Source organism: Equus asinus, chromosome 9 (assembly GCF_041296235.1).
Source record: "Equus asinus isolate D_3611 breed Donkey chromosome 9, EquAss-T2T_v2, whole genome shotgun sequence".
Lineage (NCBI taxonomy): Eukaryota > Metazoa > Chordata > Mammalia > Perissodactyla > Equidae > Equus > Equus asinus.
The window spans coordinates 34,904,410-34,921,989 of record NC_091798.1 but is presented as its reverse complement, the minus strand read 5'-3'; the positions used below and the strand labels follow the sequence as shown (position 1 = coordinate 34,921,989).

Here is a 17,580-nt window from a genome sequence, read left to right as displayed (position 1 = left end):
GAAAGGTAAATTATGGATCACAAAGTTAATGCTTAATGTGGACTTCAAAAATATTTTAAATATGCAACTCTCTTCAAAAGCGGTATTACCTGGAAGCTAACATAGAAAGGGGAAAAAAGTAGAGTTGCTCTAGGGGCAAAGGTTTAAGGCATATGAACTCTGCCCTCCTCGCCTCACAGAATCCCCTAGTTAGGCAAGGAGGGGAAGATATAGCCATTTCAAGTGTCTTCCAAGGAGGATGGGGCCTGTGAAAGGAAGCCTGCTGGCCCTGGACATCTTTGTGTGTGAAGGAGGAGATAGGCCTTGGGGCAAAGCCACGTTTGGGAACAGGGACGATAAACATGAGTTTGTCTGCCTAACAGAGTAAGAATAGAGGGTAAACTGGGATGGAAAGGCAGAAAAGAAAGGAGGAACCAGCAGGGTGGTTGTAAGTGGCCTGGACAGTCAGCAGCAGAAAGCTTGCCACATTAAGTTGTCTCATGACTGTCATGCAATGTCAGACCCCTAGGCTTCTCCCCATTTTCAGCACAGTTTGTTACTTTCACAAAGGCCTAGCAAGGCAAGAAGTTTGTGAGGGTCACAGAAAGGGCCAACCCGTTTATGGTCTGGGCAGATGCGACATGGAAGGGAACAGCATGCGTGGGACTAAGAGATGATCCATAAACTGAATCTAGTTCAATTGTTAGGACGATTCAAGGAGTTAGTAAGAACAGTGTCCTACACACAGAACAGTTGATATGTGCTTGTTAAAATAAATAAATTCTGTGAGACAGCCCCCACAGCTGACTCAGTGAACCTGGCCAAGCAGAGGAACTGAGAGTCACTGGAGTAAGTAACAAAGGCTGGCAACAGTGTCCTCCCCAAATTGTAAGGCTGGATTCCTTTATTACGCTAACTAGAGCCCAAAGATTATCATCTCATTAACGGCAAATACTAAGTGTGTTTTCATCTTTGTATCCTGAGGACCTAGTACAAATGAAATGCCTGGAACATAGTAGAAATCCAGTGAAAAATTGTCCAATGAATAAATGAATGGGTAGATGTTATATCTTTTGAAAACATGTATTTATTTAAAAATTTTTTGAGCTTTCAAGGATGTAGCATTATTTTAATCACAGCATTGCTGTGATATTTTTTAACTTCATATTTGTTTCTAGGTCTGAAGGAATTCTTGGAGTCTTAGGAATACCAGTTGGCCAACCCTGCCTTATACTTACTCCTGACACTGCCCAACCCACTGAAATGTTTGTAGTTCACAAATCAGGAAGTGGATATTTTAGTGCAAACATCTCCACTAGTAGGCAAAGTCAGATATCTTTTCCATAGAGTAGGAGATAAACAATATTTCCGGGTACAAAGTACAATAGGCAGACCCTACAACTCTACCTTCAAAATGTATTGACAGGGGCCGGCCTGGTGGTGCAGTGGTTAAGTGCGCACATTCTGCTTCGGCGGCCCGGGGTTCACCGGTTCGGATCCCAGGTGCAGACATGGCTCCGCTTGGCAAAAGCCATGCTGTGGGAAGCGTCCCACATATAAAGTAGAGGAAGATCGGCATGGATGTTAGCTCAAGGCCAGTCTTCCTCGGTAAAAAGAGGAGGATTGGCAGTAGTTAGCTCTGGGCTAATCTTCCTCAAAAAAAAAAAAACATATTGACAATCTGACCACTTTTACCACTTCTACTAGTACCACAGTGGTCCAGGCCACTACTAGCTGTCACCAGGATTATTGCAATGGTCTCCTAAGTGGACTCCCACTTCCACTTTTGCCCCACAGTGTCTTTTCTCAACACAACAGCCAGAGTGGCTTGTTAAAACATAAATCAGATCATGACCCTCCTTTGCTGAAAATATTTGTATTAGTTGGTATACAATTGGGAAACCAGAAACCACTTTAGATACTTCAAAGAGAGGGAATATATATTATAGGGAATTGATTACAAAGATTAGTAACTGCGGGAAACCACTACCCCCCTTCGGCTGGAGGAACAAAAGAGAAAATGGTGTTTCATCGAACCCACAATCAGAGCCTCTCGAGTGACTACTGTTGGAACCGAGCTGCCTGAGCCAGCATTCTCAGCTGCTGTTGCTGCTAATGCAGCTGCCATGTGGGAAAGGCTGCCAGGATCCTCATCCAAAAAAAGGAAGGCTCTCTCTTCCTTCCTCCCATCTTCCAGTCCTGCCAGTACCTCCCAAAGGCAGAACCTAACAGGAAGCCAGCAAGGAAGGGACTCTGGGAAGTGTAGTTTGTAGGTCTCTTGCCCCAGCAGTAAGAGGAAGGTATAGAGGGAGAGGGTGCGAGGTTGACGAAAACAGAGGCCATCCAGAGCAGCACTCCACTCAGAGGAAAACCCAAGGTCTTCCAATGGCTTTGAAGGAAGGTGTCCCCTCACCCCAACACACACGCACCTTCCTTTCTGACCTCATTCGCTGCCACTTGTCATCTTTCTCACTGCACTCCAGCCACGCTGGCTTCTTTGCTGCTCTTCCAACATGCCAGGGTCTCGCCCTCCTATGAGTCTAGCACTTGCTGTTTCCTCTGCCTGGAATGATCTTACCCCAGATACTTTCACAACTCACTCCCTCATCTCCTTTAGGCCTTTGTTTAAAGGATGCCTTCTCAATGACGCCTCCCTGAAAACTAATTTAAGATTGCAGCCCCTCCCTACTCCCTACACCCCTTATTTACTTTTTGTTAAAGCATTTATCCTTTCCTAATACACAATATAGTATGTATATACATGTGAAGTTTTATCATATATATAAATATATTTTTATTCTACATTTTTAGTTGTCTCTACAGATACATATTAAATACACATATTTTGTCTACTGATATATCCCCAGGGCTCCATAGATACTTGCTGACTGAATAAATAAATGTCATCATTAGTAGGTGTATTTATTATAGCCTGAAAAGTATTAAAGGCTCTTAAGAGCATGGGGGAAGATAAAGAAGCCAACATTGCTTACACCGCTACCTCTGGGAGCCTCTTCATAACCCCTCTCAGGCTGCATTAGGTGTTCCTTCTATGTGCTTCAGTTCTCCCTGTCGCTTTCCTATCCCAGAACTTGTCGCACTATACGGTAATTATGTGTTTGTAAGTCTGTCTCCCTCACTGCAACTGTGAGTCCCATGAGCTACCAAAGGGGTGGTTCCCAGCTGGGTAAGCCTGCACATCAAGCACCTAGCGAAGCGGTGTTATTGTGCATGTCCCGCACACAGGCTGGGCTCAAACAATATTTGCTGTTGAACGTTCCTGTCAAAAAGCAGAAGAATACACTTAAAGGCTTCTGGACATCGTTCCTTCCCCTGGCATTCTAGAAAGATAGAAGAGTCAATAGCTGTGAGAAAACGTGAACAGAGTAAGAAAATAGTGAAGGACAGAAGCAAAGAAAGTCAGTGAGCAATAGTTCTATCATTCTGGCTAAGAGAGGACAGGCAAAATCATCATGGCTCCAAAAAATATTTTAATCTTTTTATTAGAAGTAATTATATGGCCTGAAAAGCATTCCATTGTTGAACTATTTTAATAGCTGAATATTAAAGAATAACAAACAAATCTTGAAAAAATTGTTATGAAAATCAAAATAATCATCATAGAAAAGCAATGTGTCTCAACAGTTAGCAGATTTTACAGTGTTATGTTCAAGGGCTAAGGGGAGTGGGTGTTAGAACTACAAAAGTTTATTAACAAAAGCATTTTTCTAATTTTATAACCAATTTTAGGAGAAAAGAATTATCCTTAGTATGTGTATTCATAGACAATAGAAAGATAATTGCAAAAATCAGCCTTGGTTAATTTTTCTTTTAGAGGTTCCCAATAAACACCTATAAAATATCTACAGTCTTTCATGAAGAGATCATGCCTATATCTTAGATGTAAAATAGATTTATTTATTTAATAATAATTCAGGGGCTGGAATAAGTCAGATCACATACACATACTTAAGCACCAAATTTATCATGAATTGCTTTGACTTGGCTTGTAACCTCAGTAGTATAGAGGCATGCAAAAATGTCTTATCTCATCTGCTTCTAAGAAGTAGCATGGCTTGTTGCCTGCATGAATACTGCCCAAGCACATCACACAGGAGAGACTCAGAACTTTGAAAGAAAGGCCTCCTCAGCTTGCCTATCTATAGCATGAAGCACGCTCGTGCTCTTTTGTTTTCAGTGGCCTGCTAAGGCATTTGGCATTGGGCATACCTTTCCTCTTCTGCTCAGTTAAAAATTCAATTGGACCAATGAGGATTTGAAATGCATTATAACCAACAGGAATTCAGTTCATCAGAAACCTGCCTTTTGTATTCCTTTCCCACTGCGTAATTTTGTAAAATAACTCCCAATCAGAAAATGACTTCAACCTGCTGCCTGAAGTGTACATTTATTTGTTCACTAGCACAAGGAAAAAACTGAACTAAGTCAAGTGAGATACATGCACACGGTCCTGGAAGGATCATTTTAGAACCAGTTTCAAAGCAGACTCTAATTCAAACATGCCTCTGCCACTTAGACCCACATGGAGATGTTAGCAGCCTCATGAAATGTCATCGAGTAATTGAGTTTTGCCAGTGGAAGTGGTCGCAGCAGCTGTGGCTTTCTTTCTGGGAAAGGGAGGAGGAGAAGGAGGAGGGGCAGTTTATTAGCAAGAACTTTAGTGAGGGTGCAAAAAAGCGGACATACAGAGCCACGGGCTATTGATTGCAAATCTGGCAAGGCTGCAGGCCATTCTCATTGCAGGCAGGGCACCGCAGGGCCCGATAGGACTCCTTAAATCTGTTGGCCAGCATCGAGAACTTGCTGCCATGGCATAGAGAGCAAGTGGCACTGCCCGACCCTCGGCAGTGAAAACAGTTGTCCTCAGGAAGCTCCCCTTCCTGCAAGAGACAGGTCAAGGTTTAGTTACTGCGGCAGTTCAAGTCCATTGTTCACATGTTGGTCAAAAAGCATGGGGCTGCCCCAAAGGCTGGGGCAGAATGAGAGGAAAATGCTTCCCACAAATGCCAGTGAAGAGACACGGAATAATCGCCACAATTTTATCACAGAGGATTTCCCTGATGGATATCTCTAAGACAGCATCGCCTGCCGCCATGCCTTCATTCTGCGACTTTACATTCTTCATCACCCTTGTCACCATCTGACACGTTATTTCTGTTTGCTCCATAAGAGTAAGGACTTAATTTTCTTCATTGATAAGTACTAATAGTGAACACTTGCAGAGTGCCTCGTAGGGACCAGGCGCTGCTCTAAGAGTCTCTCTCTGTCAGTCTAGCTAATCCTCACAACACCCAGTGAGATGGTATCAGTATTATCATCTCTACGTTACAGATGGAAAATGAGTACTGAGAAGTTCAGTTATTTGCCAGTGGGCGCACAGCTTGGAAGAGGAGGGAGCGGGTCTTGATCCCAGGCAGTTGAGCACCAGAGTTCATGCTCCTAATGATTATGTACACAGCCCCTCATTGTAGTTGTCCAATAGTAGGTGCTCAAGAAAGATTGTTTTGTGTGACTGAGAGACTGGGTGGATGAATGAGTCGATGTTACAGTCTTCTGAAGCTTAGTTCTGAATTCCTCCAGTACTTTATTCTCTTTGAGAATCATGAGAAGGCCTAGTGATTAAGAGGTCTTCTCTGGAGCCTGGAACCTGGGACTGAGGCCTGCCTCTGACATAATTATGCACCTTGGACAGTTTCCTTACCTGTGAGATGGGAGTGATAATGCTTACCTCTCTGAATAGGCAGAATATTAAATGAGAGAGTATATAAAAAACACCATAATATGTTATCTGGCATACAATAGGTTCTCCATAAAAGTCAGTTCACTTCTAAGTCTTGCTAATAAGTCTCCAGTCCTCTACTCCCGTCCTCCGGAAAATGCCCTTGTCTGTTGTTGTGCTCTTCCTCTAAGACGTCTTAAGGTAATTGGCAATCTTTGCACTTCTATGCAAACAGCGTGGATAGTCCATGAACCTTCTGAGAAATAAGGGGCAATACTAGACCAATACCAGGTGGATCCAGCCCCAAGTCCTGTCCATTTTGCCTTCTAGACATCTCTCAAATCCATCTGGTTTTCTCCACCCCATAACCACAATCCTAGTCTGGACATCCACCAATTCTGGCATGAATTCAGCATAGACCCCTTCCTCTGGTCTTGTGGGCTGTTCTCCCACTGATGCCAATCTCATTAAATTGCCTGCAATTGTGATTGTCACATAGCTCTCAAGAAACCTTTTAATGAACACTTGCCCTCCAGATAAACTTCAGATTAAAACCGAATCTCCTTAGCTGATTTAAATTTTCAGTTACCTATTTCATCAGGCTCTTGTCCTTAGGGCTCTCTCCAGCTGGTCTCCAGGGACCTTTCCCTGCTCCCAACTCAGCCAATCCTACTTGTTTTCAGATGTCAGCTTAGCAGCACTTCCTGCTGGAAGCCTTGCCCACCCACACCTCTGGATCAGGAGTCTTACGTGCCATTGTACTGCCTCAAGCATGGCGGGTCTCATCCTCCAGTGACTGCTCCTGCTGACTAGACAGGAAGCTCACTGGGCTAGTCCCTTTCACCACCACTTCCTGGACATGTTGTGCAGTGCCTGGCACAATATTTGCTGTTCACGTATTTTCCCAATGCATGAACAAACAAAACAATGAAGTCTTGCACACCCTTCCTGTTCTTAAATTCTAGGGACTAGCAAGACAGCTGGAGTCCACTGGGTGGCTCCACCCAGCTAACTCAGCTTTCTTTTCTAACCTAAGAGTAAAAATAATCTTCAAAAAGGGAGGCATAGGTTCTGAAAATAGCTCCATCGTGCTTCAAAGTGCCAAAGAAGATATTAAATTTTATTTATTCTAGATTTAGGGAATAGAAGTGACTATCCAACTGACGAAAACCTAAATGATGTCTATTACCCTTCTGTTAATATTTTATTGATTGTTGCCATATTTAATATACTAACAATGGAGAAAATTGTTTTTTTCCCTTAAAGTATTCTAAGTAGACATATTTGCCAAAATAGTCCTAAAGCAAATTACCATGGTCCATTTTTTTCCGCCAAATCCATATATTTTATGTTTTGTACTTGATCCTAGTGAAATTGTAATGGTGTAAGTCAATGTTGTCGAAGAAAGTAGAGTAAAATCTTACCATAATGCTATACATGTGATCCAAAAATTAATTTGCATAGAATGTCAGGCCAGATATTGAAAGATTAATGAAATGACCTGGCAAGCCTGCTGTAGAGAACAAGAACAAATCATCAATCAAATTTTATCTGATGTGATGTGGTTAGATGATGCATTATTAGAGTTTTCACTGGAGTTTCCATTCTTACCCTGGTTTACCACCCTTCCGCCAACCACTCATCCTCAACATGCTCATTTAATCACATAGTGATTCATTAAATCAAGTGTTTACTGAGCCTCTACTCTGTGCAAGGCATGCAGGATATAAGCTTCTGTCTTCCATTATCAGTATTTTTAAAAATTCTTCTCAGAAAATATTTAGTAAGAGGACTTACAACATAGTTGCACAGCATAGCTTAGGTTCTAGAACCGACAAACCTACCCAGACCACCCTTTACTAGCTCCCTGACCGAGGAAAGGGGCCTCAGCTTTCAGTGCAGTTTCAAAAGCTTGTGTAGCCTGAATAAGGTAACCAACACCAGTCTGGAGCCTGCTTAGCAGAGTGGTTAAGGTTATGAGATTGGTAGTCAGGTGGGCCTGGGTTTGACTACTGGCCCTGATGACCTCTGGCAAGTTATTTAACTTCTCTGAGCCTTAGTTTCCCCAGCTACAGAATGAGGCTACTACTAATAATTACCTCCCAGAGTCTTTCTGAGAATGAAATGGACTATTGCATGGAAAGCATTGGGCATGGTGCCTGGCTATCATGGACCTTCAATAAATGGCAGCTATTATTATTATTATTACTATTATTTCAAATGTAAAATCACATAAACACAATGAAGCCCAGATGATTAATGGTCTCAAATCCACAGACCACAGGGACAGATTTTCTCTTCCGTGTTTCCCTGTGGCTCAATTCAATTATTCCTCTCCTTCTCTGTTATAGTTAATACAGAGGGTCAGCATGACCTGGCTTTTAGCCTTGCCCTGCTCTTTCATCAAGGTTCCCACTGCTTCCCTGTTCCAAATAACACAACAAAGAGTCTCTTGATCAGAAGGGGCGCCTTGATGTTCTTTGACCCCCTCGTTTAGAATAAAACTTGTCTGGGCATTTCCTGCGTGAGGGATTGGGCAAACAAATAGCAATTTAAAACAGAGTTTAAAGGACAGGCAAGTGAGGCGTAACCTTTCACGGCAACTTTCTGCTGTACACCTCTGTCCTAGTTTATGGCATTACAGCTAAAAAACATGGGTCTCTCCAAATTGAATGTAAAGGTGATTGTCATATCAGGCCTATTGTCACTTTTCCTTCAGGCCCACAGCGTGACCTGCATTTTCTCATTTCTGGCCCTCTTCTGAAAATATGTGCTCCTACAAGTTACAATATGGTGTGAAAAAGAATAGAATTAATGAGTTTTAAAGAGAGAAGATAATTCACAATGGATCACAGTGTTTAGTTTTTGCCTACTGCTCTGCTAAATTCTGAATAGGGCTATGGAGGAGACAGGAGAAAGCAGAGGCAGAATACTTCTTACCAGCTGGCACTTTGGTCCCAAATTCCAGTATTCTTTCCACAAACAATTGATATTTACTGAGAACCTGTTATATGCCAAGCTCTATTTTTTTTTTGGCATTAGAACTATTGTGTTACACTCAACATAAACATGGCCCCTGCTGTCTTGGAGACCAAATCCTAGTGGGTGAGAACAAGCATTAACCAAACCATTGCGCAAATAGATGTAAGATTGCAACTGTGAGGAGGGTGTGAGGTGCCCTGAGAGGTCCATCCTTGGGACCTTGATTTCATCCTCATGGAAGCCAGAGGAGGCCCCTCCGAGGAAGTGATGCCTCCACTGAGATCTCAGGGGCTGAGGGCAAGGCAGTGGGGAATCTGGAGAACATTCTAGGCCCTGCCTCTGGTAGGAGAGAGCAAAGAGCAGATAAGGGGTAGCTGGATGGGCTGTGTGTTTCAGGCAGAGAGAATGAGGAAAGATGAGGCTGAAGGGACCAGGAGTGGCCAGGCTATACAGTGCTTTCTAGAGCAAGCGAGGAGTTTTGGTTTTATCCTAAGTGATGAGAGGCCATTGGAAGTTTTTTTGACGGGGAAAGTGTGACAAAGGGGTGACGTGATTTGCATTTCAAAAATATCAAGTGTGTGATCAGTTTGGAAAGAGACATGAATGGTTGTGAGCAGAACTTTATTAAGAGTGTCTTGTTGGAGTCTGATCATGACCTTCTCATTCCTGTCCCCTAACCCCTCCCAGGATGGGGACATCACTCAAGTTCGAGGAAGCCCCTGGCCCATTTTGTGACAGCAACCCATGGGAGGTGAAAGTGAGTCCCATAGAAAGCATCAAGTCCCAAGAGATGGACTCTAAAGAGTGATAAAATTCACTTCTGCTGCTTTCCAAGCTTTTATTCTCTTAGCTTAAATTCATCAAAAGGGCTTTTCCCATCCCCAACCCCACATGTGAATTAATGAATATCATCAATCTTCTCCCCTTTCTGAGTGAGTCTGAAAAATGGTTTCCAAGGTGGGGAATGCACACCTCTGAGAGGTGTGGGGAGAAAAAACATTTGAACTATTTATATTTACTTTTTATCTAAAGAAGGTAAGAAATTAGGCTTTAATAATATTTTTTAAAGAAATTTCTATATTAATTTTTACTAAACTAGTTGACACTGGCACTCTCACTAGGCAAGGCAGTCACTAGACAAATGTGGTACCCAACAGACCCTGGAGTAAGCGTGATGGAAAGTGACCTCACTTTACGTAAAATGACAATGGCATCTTGGCTCATTCGTTCCCTTTCAGCATATTGCAATGTATTGCTGTTTACTTGTGCCTGGTCTAGTGGATTTAGAGATGATATTGCTTAGTTTTAATTAAACTAATCTCTACAAAATCTGAAGACTTGGCTTTATAAGATTTCTTCAAGGAAACTATGGATTGAGGATAACACCAATAATAGAAGCACAAGAGAATCCATAAGAAAAAGAGCTGATTTTTTCTATCACTAGAACAAGCTGTTCTAAGCTACAGTGCAGAGTGAAAACAATAAATACCTAATCATATCTCAAAAAAACTCCTCCAAAAAGTTAAAATTATGAGTATTTCAAATATGGACTTATAACTGTTACTGCTAACAATGTACCATTAAAATATAATAAACTTAAAATTCCTTAACACCTTTAACATTTGGACATCTTAAGTGTTCATATTCAAAATTTTTAACTTAAGTAGTACACAATCAAAACAATTTGGAGACCATTGCTGCAGGGCCAGCTCTGAGAAAGTCAGTGAACAGTTCTCACACACCTGTGGATACTGGTTATGGGGGAAAGTGCTTTCCATCTCTGTTGGAGGGCCATGGTTCTGATTGCTGTCCCCATAGATTGCCTCTTTCCTCATCAGGGACTCTTCCTCAGCCTCCTCTTTCTGCAGAATTTTCCTCATGAAGTCTCTCTTGTCCATTGGAGTTCGAATGATTTTCAGGTTATTTGTGTAGATGATTATCTTTCCAAAATCTATAATGGGTGGAGACTAGAAAACTGGAGAATGAGCATTGTGATTCACCACCAAACACCAAATACAGGGCTGCAAAACCTGTTCAACATCCCAGGAAGTAGGAGAGAAGGAACTTCTACTGTCCAGCGCTTGCAATCCCATCAGACCCCAAAGAACAGTTCACTCCCTGGTTTGTTGTTGTCTCTGAAAACCTTGAAGACCAGTTGTCTTCTTCCTGTTGATGGTAACCAACCAGAGCTGAGCCTAATCAAATAGCTGAAATGTAAGACTTCAGGGCAGGATCCACAGCTTCTGTTCCTAGTATATACCACAGTAGCTGGTGCAGGGTTGGGCACAGTGAGTGCTTAATAAATACAAAGGAAGGCTTTTTAACAAATAAATCTCTCTCCAAAATTTTTATGCAAAAATAATAATAGTAGATACAATTTATTGAGTTATTATTATTTATTATTATTATTATAGTGGAAGGCATTTATTGCATGTCTGGCATTGTGCCAAGCATTTTAGGAATATTACCTCACTTCCCCCCAAATAGCCCCATAAGGTAGATGCTATGATTTCTACATTTTACAGAGGAGGAGACCGCATCTCAGTGGGGTTAAGAGCCTTCCAATGTTACAGAGTTACTCAGGGTTTGTGGCTAGGATTTGAGCCCAAGTCTTACTGTAAAGTCCATATTCTTAGCATCTACACTGCACTATTTGCAAGCATATCCCCCCAACAAAAAAATGAGATTTTATATATTTTTTTCAGTTGTAACTTGTTTTTTTATCATTCATATAATATGAAAATCTTTTTATGTCATAAATATACTTCTATAGCATCATTATCAATAGCTTATGTTCCCATGTATGGATTTATCATGTGTTACTTAATCATTTGTTGTGGAATAATTTGGGCGATACAACAATGCAGGAGAAAAGCATGTGGAATAAATGTTAGGGATTACTTAACCAAGAACACATATTTCTTCCCAGAGCCAGGACAGCTTGGAGAGAGACAACATTGGATCCCAACTCCACTGTTCACCAACGTGAGATATAGGAGAGCCATTTGGCCTCCTAGAACCTCAGTTTGCTCGTCTGTAAATGGGCTGACATCTGATAGGCACCACCACAGACAACCTAGTTATTAAAATATAGAAATACGGGACTGGCCCGGTGGTGTATTGGTGAAGTTCGCGTGCTCTGCTTCTGCAGCCTGGGGTTCCCAGGTTCAGATCCTGGGCATGGACCAACACGCCGCTCATCAAGACACGCTGTGGCGACATCCCACATACAAAATAGTGGAAGACTGGCACAGATGTTAGCTCAGAGGCAATCTTCCTCACCAAAAGATAAAATAAAATATAGAAATACTTCCATACCAAGTGGTGAACAGGTGCTGACTGAGACTCTTGAGTGCCTTCCTGTTTGTCACCCCAGCCTCTCTTCAGGGAACCTCTAACGTCCCAAAACTCAATAATGTAGAAGCGAATGCTTAGGCCCCCAGGTCTCAGGACCCTGCTGGCTGCTGTGCTGATTGAGCAATGTCCCTGTGGTTAAATGTTTTGACTCTCATCCCTAAGGCTAATTATATCAACTTCTAGGGGTAAGGGTACAAGGAAGAATATATAAAACAGAGCTTGCAGGGGCTGACCCCGTGGCCAAGTGGTTAAGTTCGCGCGCTCCGCTGCAGGCGGCCCAGTGTTTCGTTGGTTCGAATCCTGGGTGCGGACATGGCACTGCTCGTCAGACCACGCTGAGGCAGCGTCCCACATGCCACAACTAGAAGGACCCACAACGAAGAATATACAACTATGTACTGGGGGGCTTTGGGGAGAAAAAGGAAAAAAATAAAATCTTAAAAAAAAAAAAACAGAGCTTGCAAAAGCTGAAGATACTGTGCAAATAATGGGCATTGTTACTGCTGTTAGTACTAAAAATCATTCTTTAGTAGTGTAGACACACTCATGCTACACAACTAAGTACTCCAGCATGCAGTATTTTATCTTGCTTTTATAGAACTGTATAAACCAAATCTATTTAGATGTCACAATTAAGCACTCTCTATTTAAAGCCCTCATGCATTCAGTCGCAACCTGGCTTGAGCAGGCCTTCAGGATCCAGGTCCCCTTCCTTGAAACACCCAGGGAGTTTTCAATTATTATTTGTGAAGCCACAAGCTCCCTACCTGGCCCTGTTTTCTCTCGTTCTCTTCAAGGGATCGTGTGGCAGCTTCCATTTCCTATTGTTTGATGCACACTGGATTCCTGTTTCACACTCTGGACTATCAGTTTCTGAACATCAGAAGATAAAGATGGTGGCACTTTTGGAAGGTTCCATTTCCACTTGCAGTAATAGCCAAAGAGGTTCAGTTACTAGGGAGCTTTTTCCACATAGAGAGCTGGGTTTTTTCGAGGCAAAACTTTCAGTATACTAAAAAAAATCTGCAATCATCTGGCCCAACCTCCTGCCTCTAAGCTAGTCAATATCTAAGATACCCAGCATAGTAAATTTACTTTTAATGTACTCCGAAGATGGAGGGTCCCAAATCACTTTAAGGTGTGTTTAAGTTTCAGTCATCCTGACAGCCAAGTTCTTCCTTGTGTCTAAGGAAATGCTCTGGGTGTAACTAAAGTTCACGTTATCTGGTTACATCCAATTGCCCGTGAGAAACACCCACTCTTACATTATGGAGGACCAGGAAGGAGCCAGGAATTTTTTTGTTTTCTTCCATAGAGCACAAACGGCAACCAACATGATTGAGCTTTCATAAATACTCTGATGTCAATGGCAACGTGCCTGCAAATTGCTACTCAGGCACCCTGAAACCTTTCCGTTGCTCTGTGTTTAAATGTTAAAGGCAGGCAGACCTGAGTTCAAATTTTATTCAAGCATTACTTGACAGCTGTGTGAGATTTGTAAGTTATTTAAGCCCTGTGAACTTGTTTTTCCAATTTGTAAAACTCCTTCTCATAGAATTGTTGATGAAATTACAGATGAATTTAGAAATTAGAAATACGATTAAATTACATAGTATGTAAAGTATGTTCAGTAAATGTTACTGCCCTTCCTTTTCCTTCCATTTTTTTTATGAACCTTAAAATTCCTTAAAATATTTGATTGTTTATAACCACTTTCTCTATCCATCACATAAAGCTTAAAAAGACTCAATATTTCTTTGATAAGAACCTGGTCATTATCACAAGGGTCGACTACATTTACTCACTGAGCATATACAATGTGCCAGGCACAATGCTAAGTCCTTGTGGCGTATTATCTTTTTTAGTCACCACAGTAATCTCTCTTAAGTACATACTTTTATTACCCTCCTATCACAAATGATGACATTGAAGCTCAGCAAGGTTAAGTGGCTTGCCCAAGCTCATACAGTAAGTGGGTAGAATGGACATCAAGCCCAGTCTAACTCACATCAGAGCCCTTGCCATTTTTTTAATTATAACTTTTGTGTGGTAAAATATACATAACATAAAGTTTACCACTTGAACTGTTTCTAAGTGTACAATTTAATGGCATTAGTACATTCATGTTGTTGTATAATCATCACCACCATCCGTCTCTGGAACCTTTTCTTATTCCCAAACTAAAACTCTGTACCCATTAAACTCCCCATTCTCCCCTCCCCCAGCCCCTGGCAATTATCATTCTACTTTATATCTCTATAAATTTGATGACTCTAGATACCTCAAATAAGTGGAATCATATAATCGTCTTTTTGTGACTGACTTATTTCACTTAGTGTAATATCTTCAAGTTTCCTCTATGTTGTAGTATGTCAGAATTTCCCTCTTTTTTACTATTCCATTGTAGGTATAAAGCACATTTTGTTTGTCCATTCATCTATTGATGGACATTTTGGTTGTTTCCACCCGTGGGCCATTGCAAATAAAGCTGCTATGAACATTGGGATAAAAATATCTGTACAAGTTCATAGCCCTTATTTTTAATTGTTGAGCTTAACTGCTACCCAATGTTGCTTCATAGCCAATATTTACTTGGGATTATTTTACAATTGGATTCACAGTTGAAAAATCATGACTTCGAAGCTCTCATTTCCTTATTTTTTGTAAATACCATGTTAACAACCTGTTCCAGTTGGTGGAGCTGCATGAATCCATCCTGACAGCTCTCATACCCAGAGCTGGCTAAAACTGGAATGTGTCATTTGACCAGGGAACAAAGGAAGCAAGGATACTGGATGAAGCAGGAATCAATCTCGAACATGGTCTCTAGATTACTGTGTTTAAGCCAACTGTGTGGTGCTGCCATGAAGACTCAGTTATTGGGTTTTATAAATCCATGCCTAATCATACATTTACATAAATACCAAGTTTGACACATGATTTATGAAGGTCAAGCAGTTTCATATTGTCTACCACGGCCTTGTACAAGGTTTGTAGAAACTACAACTTTGTAAATTCTAAACCTACAAATAAAATTTAGTTTACAAGAGACGCTGTAAGCAGAAGACATAGCCAAGTACCTAGGATTTAGTAAGCACTCAATAAATCGTAACTATTATTGTTATTATCATCATTATTATTATTGGTCTTATACTCTAAAAAGGAACATTCCATAAAGCCAAAAGCACAGGGAATCAGAAGACCTAAGTTCTTATTCTGACACTGCACTTAAAGACCCTGTGATATTGGGTCCCTTAATAACTTGGTGCTCAATTTTCCTCATCTGCAAAATGGGAATGACCATACTTTGGCTTTCTCTTCAAGCTTGTGGTGAAGACCCGATGAGGTAGTATGTGATAGCACTTTATAACGCATAAGTCACTCCACTAATATGACGGGTTGTTCATTCCGGCCCCCTTTAATATCAAAAAGAAACCTGGTATTATCCTTGATAAATGTGGACATGCCCATAATTATACTTTTATCAATGGCAGCAAGGCCAATACGTTTGTCTGCTATAGATGTATTATCTGTTCCCTTAGGAAACTAACAATAAAAACGATTAGAGAGTAATTATCTGAATTTTACACTTTAAAGATGAGAAGATATCCTGGTGTGCTATTCATTAATAACCTGGTACATTATATAGTTGTATTTAATCTTAAAAAAAAAAAAAAAGGCATTCATGGTCCCACTGGCAGAGAGCGTATACACATCTCCTATTAGTTTTTGGAAATCAGTGAATATTTTCCAGGCTCTTCTAGCTTAAAAGAAAACCATGCCTCGGCTTTTGATTATCCATGGTACTGGGGAAGATAATTGAAATTCACAGATAAAATACATGTTTCAATTGAACTATTAACTCAAACTTCTTCCCCATGTAACATTTCCTCTGGTTGATTTGCTTTTCACCGTCTCTTCCCAGGACTCCAACTGCCCGGTGTTCATGCTAATGAGCAATGGAAAGGCAAAATAAATATATAAATAAACAAACATTTTTTAAAAGCAGGCAGCAGGAGGGAGACAGGAAATAAAACAAGACGTGGATAAACCTCAAGCTGAATAATTGGCTGGAGCAAAATGAGCACCTTCAAACACTTAGCTCTTTCAGGAAACAAAACAATTCGTTGCCACATAATTTTTGAAAACGGCAGTCTGGCAGCCTGAAAACCACTGCATCTGTATTTAATATACTCGTCGAGATAACCCAGCCAAAGACCCAATTACAACTTATCACCTTGGATGGAATTTGAATACTATCTATGCTTATTGCATTTTCCAATAAGTAGTCAACAAGCATGTTATTTTTGTCCCAGAAATATTATTCTAATAGCAGCTTCCCATTCGGTGCACCTGTAGCTCTGGCTGGTACCAAAGCATGAGCAAATACATATTGGAAACATTTAGGTGTTTCTCTAAACACATTTTAGTTCTTAAAGCTTATACACCATGCACAATACCAACCTTATGGTCATTCGCCTTGTAATCATTGAAGAAAGGCTGGCTGCCCGCCAAAGTGTAGGCATTGCCCTCTCTAAACACGCTGATCCTTTGAGCAGTCAGCTTCGGGGAGCATGGTTGCAGTTTGGGGGCTTCCCCTGACCCATACACACCATCCATTGGTTCCAGGGCCTCTTGGAGAAAACTGTGAGGGTATTCCTCCTTTGGTGACTCTAATTCCTGCCCATCCTCAAAGACCTGCTTCAACACCCGGCCGCTGTAGGAGGAGGAGATTTTGAATCGTACTTTCCGGGGTTTGCTGTCACCCTTCTGGTCCAGCTTCTTCTCAGGGTCCTCCATCAGCAGAAATTTCACCCTGTGGTTCCCAGGCTTCAGTGTAGCCAGTGAAACTTGGGGCTCTGAGGAAAAGGCATTTTATTTTCTCTCCTCCTGCATATAATTAATTCAAGTCGGTCCTGGGGTATGCTCAGTTTACAGCAACTAACACCCACACATTAAATATTGATAGGTCTCCATGCAAAGGCAGGCAGTTGTGGGTTCATGGAGTGGATGGAGCATAAGACAAGATTGAGTCCCCTCTGAATCCCGAACTCACCCGTAACTTCACTCCAACCCTGGCTTTTCTTAACCTGAGCATGAGCAGGTTTCTTTAGACTGAACAAGTATCAATTCAATAAAGATCAGTTGCTCAATCGGTTAGCAAGTGTCCTGTCATTCTTACCAACAGCTATGACCTAGTGAACATTTAATCGGTGCCAGAAATTTTTACATGCATTATCCTACTTTGTCCTCACAATAACCCTACAAATGAAAGTATTATTAGCCCTGTTTTACAGAGGAGAAAGTGAAGCTAGGAGCAGTTTCCCCATTTGTCTACTCTGTTACAGCTAAATAAAGGACAAAGCAGAGATTCGAACTCAGTTCTATCTGACTTAAAAACCCATGACCAGTCTGGCAAGCGGAAAGTTTTCAAACTGTGTCTCATGGAGCCCTAAAACAGGAGGAAGCCATGGTCCTGGATTCTGGGCCTTTTACCCTTGCGTTAACCAGAGCAGCTCTAC

The 17,580-nt window shown here is 41.4% G+C and overlaps 1 protein-coding gene across 1 annotated transcript; it reads right to left on the bottom strand.

Moving 5' to 3' along the window:
• Positions 1–3,506: 3,506 nt before the first annotated feature.
• Positions 3,507–16,936, bottom strand: GRXCR2 (glutaredoxin and cysteine rich domain containing 2). Its single transcript, XM_070518177.1, has 3 exons — positions 16,523–16,936; positions 10,444–10,668; positions 3,507–4,880 (listed from the first exon to the last, which is right to left on the bottom strand). Exons 1-3 carry the CDS (start codon positions 16,856–16,858, stop codon positions 4,698–4,700), a joined length of 744 nt encoding a protein of 247 aa, XP_070374278.1. The 5' UTR covers positions 16,859–16,936; the 3' UTR covers positions 3,507–4,697.
• Between the last annotated feature and the right edge of the window lie 644 nt (positions 16,937–17,580).

Coding starts and splice junctions, on each gene's coding strand:
- GRXCR2 (XM_070518177.1), bottom strand. CDS start 16,858: ATGGAGGACCCTGAGAAGAAGCTGGACCAGAAGGGTGACAGCAAACCC. Junction 10,669..16,522: donor ACAAGGCGAATGACCATAAG/GTTGGTATTGTG, acceptor CCAGTTTTCTAG/TCTCCACCCATTATAGATTT. Junction 4,881..10,443: donor CCCATAACCAGTATCCACAG/GTGTGTGAGAAC, acceptor TGTCTCTTGCAG/GAAGGGGAGCTTCCTGAGGA.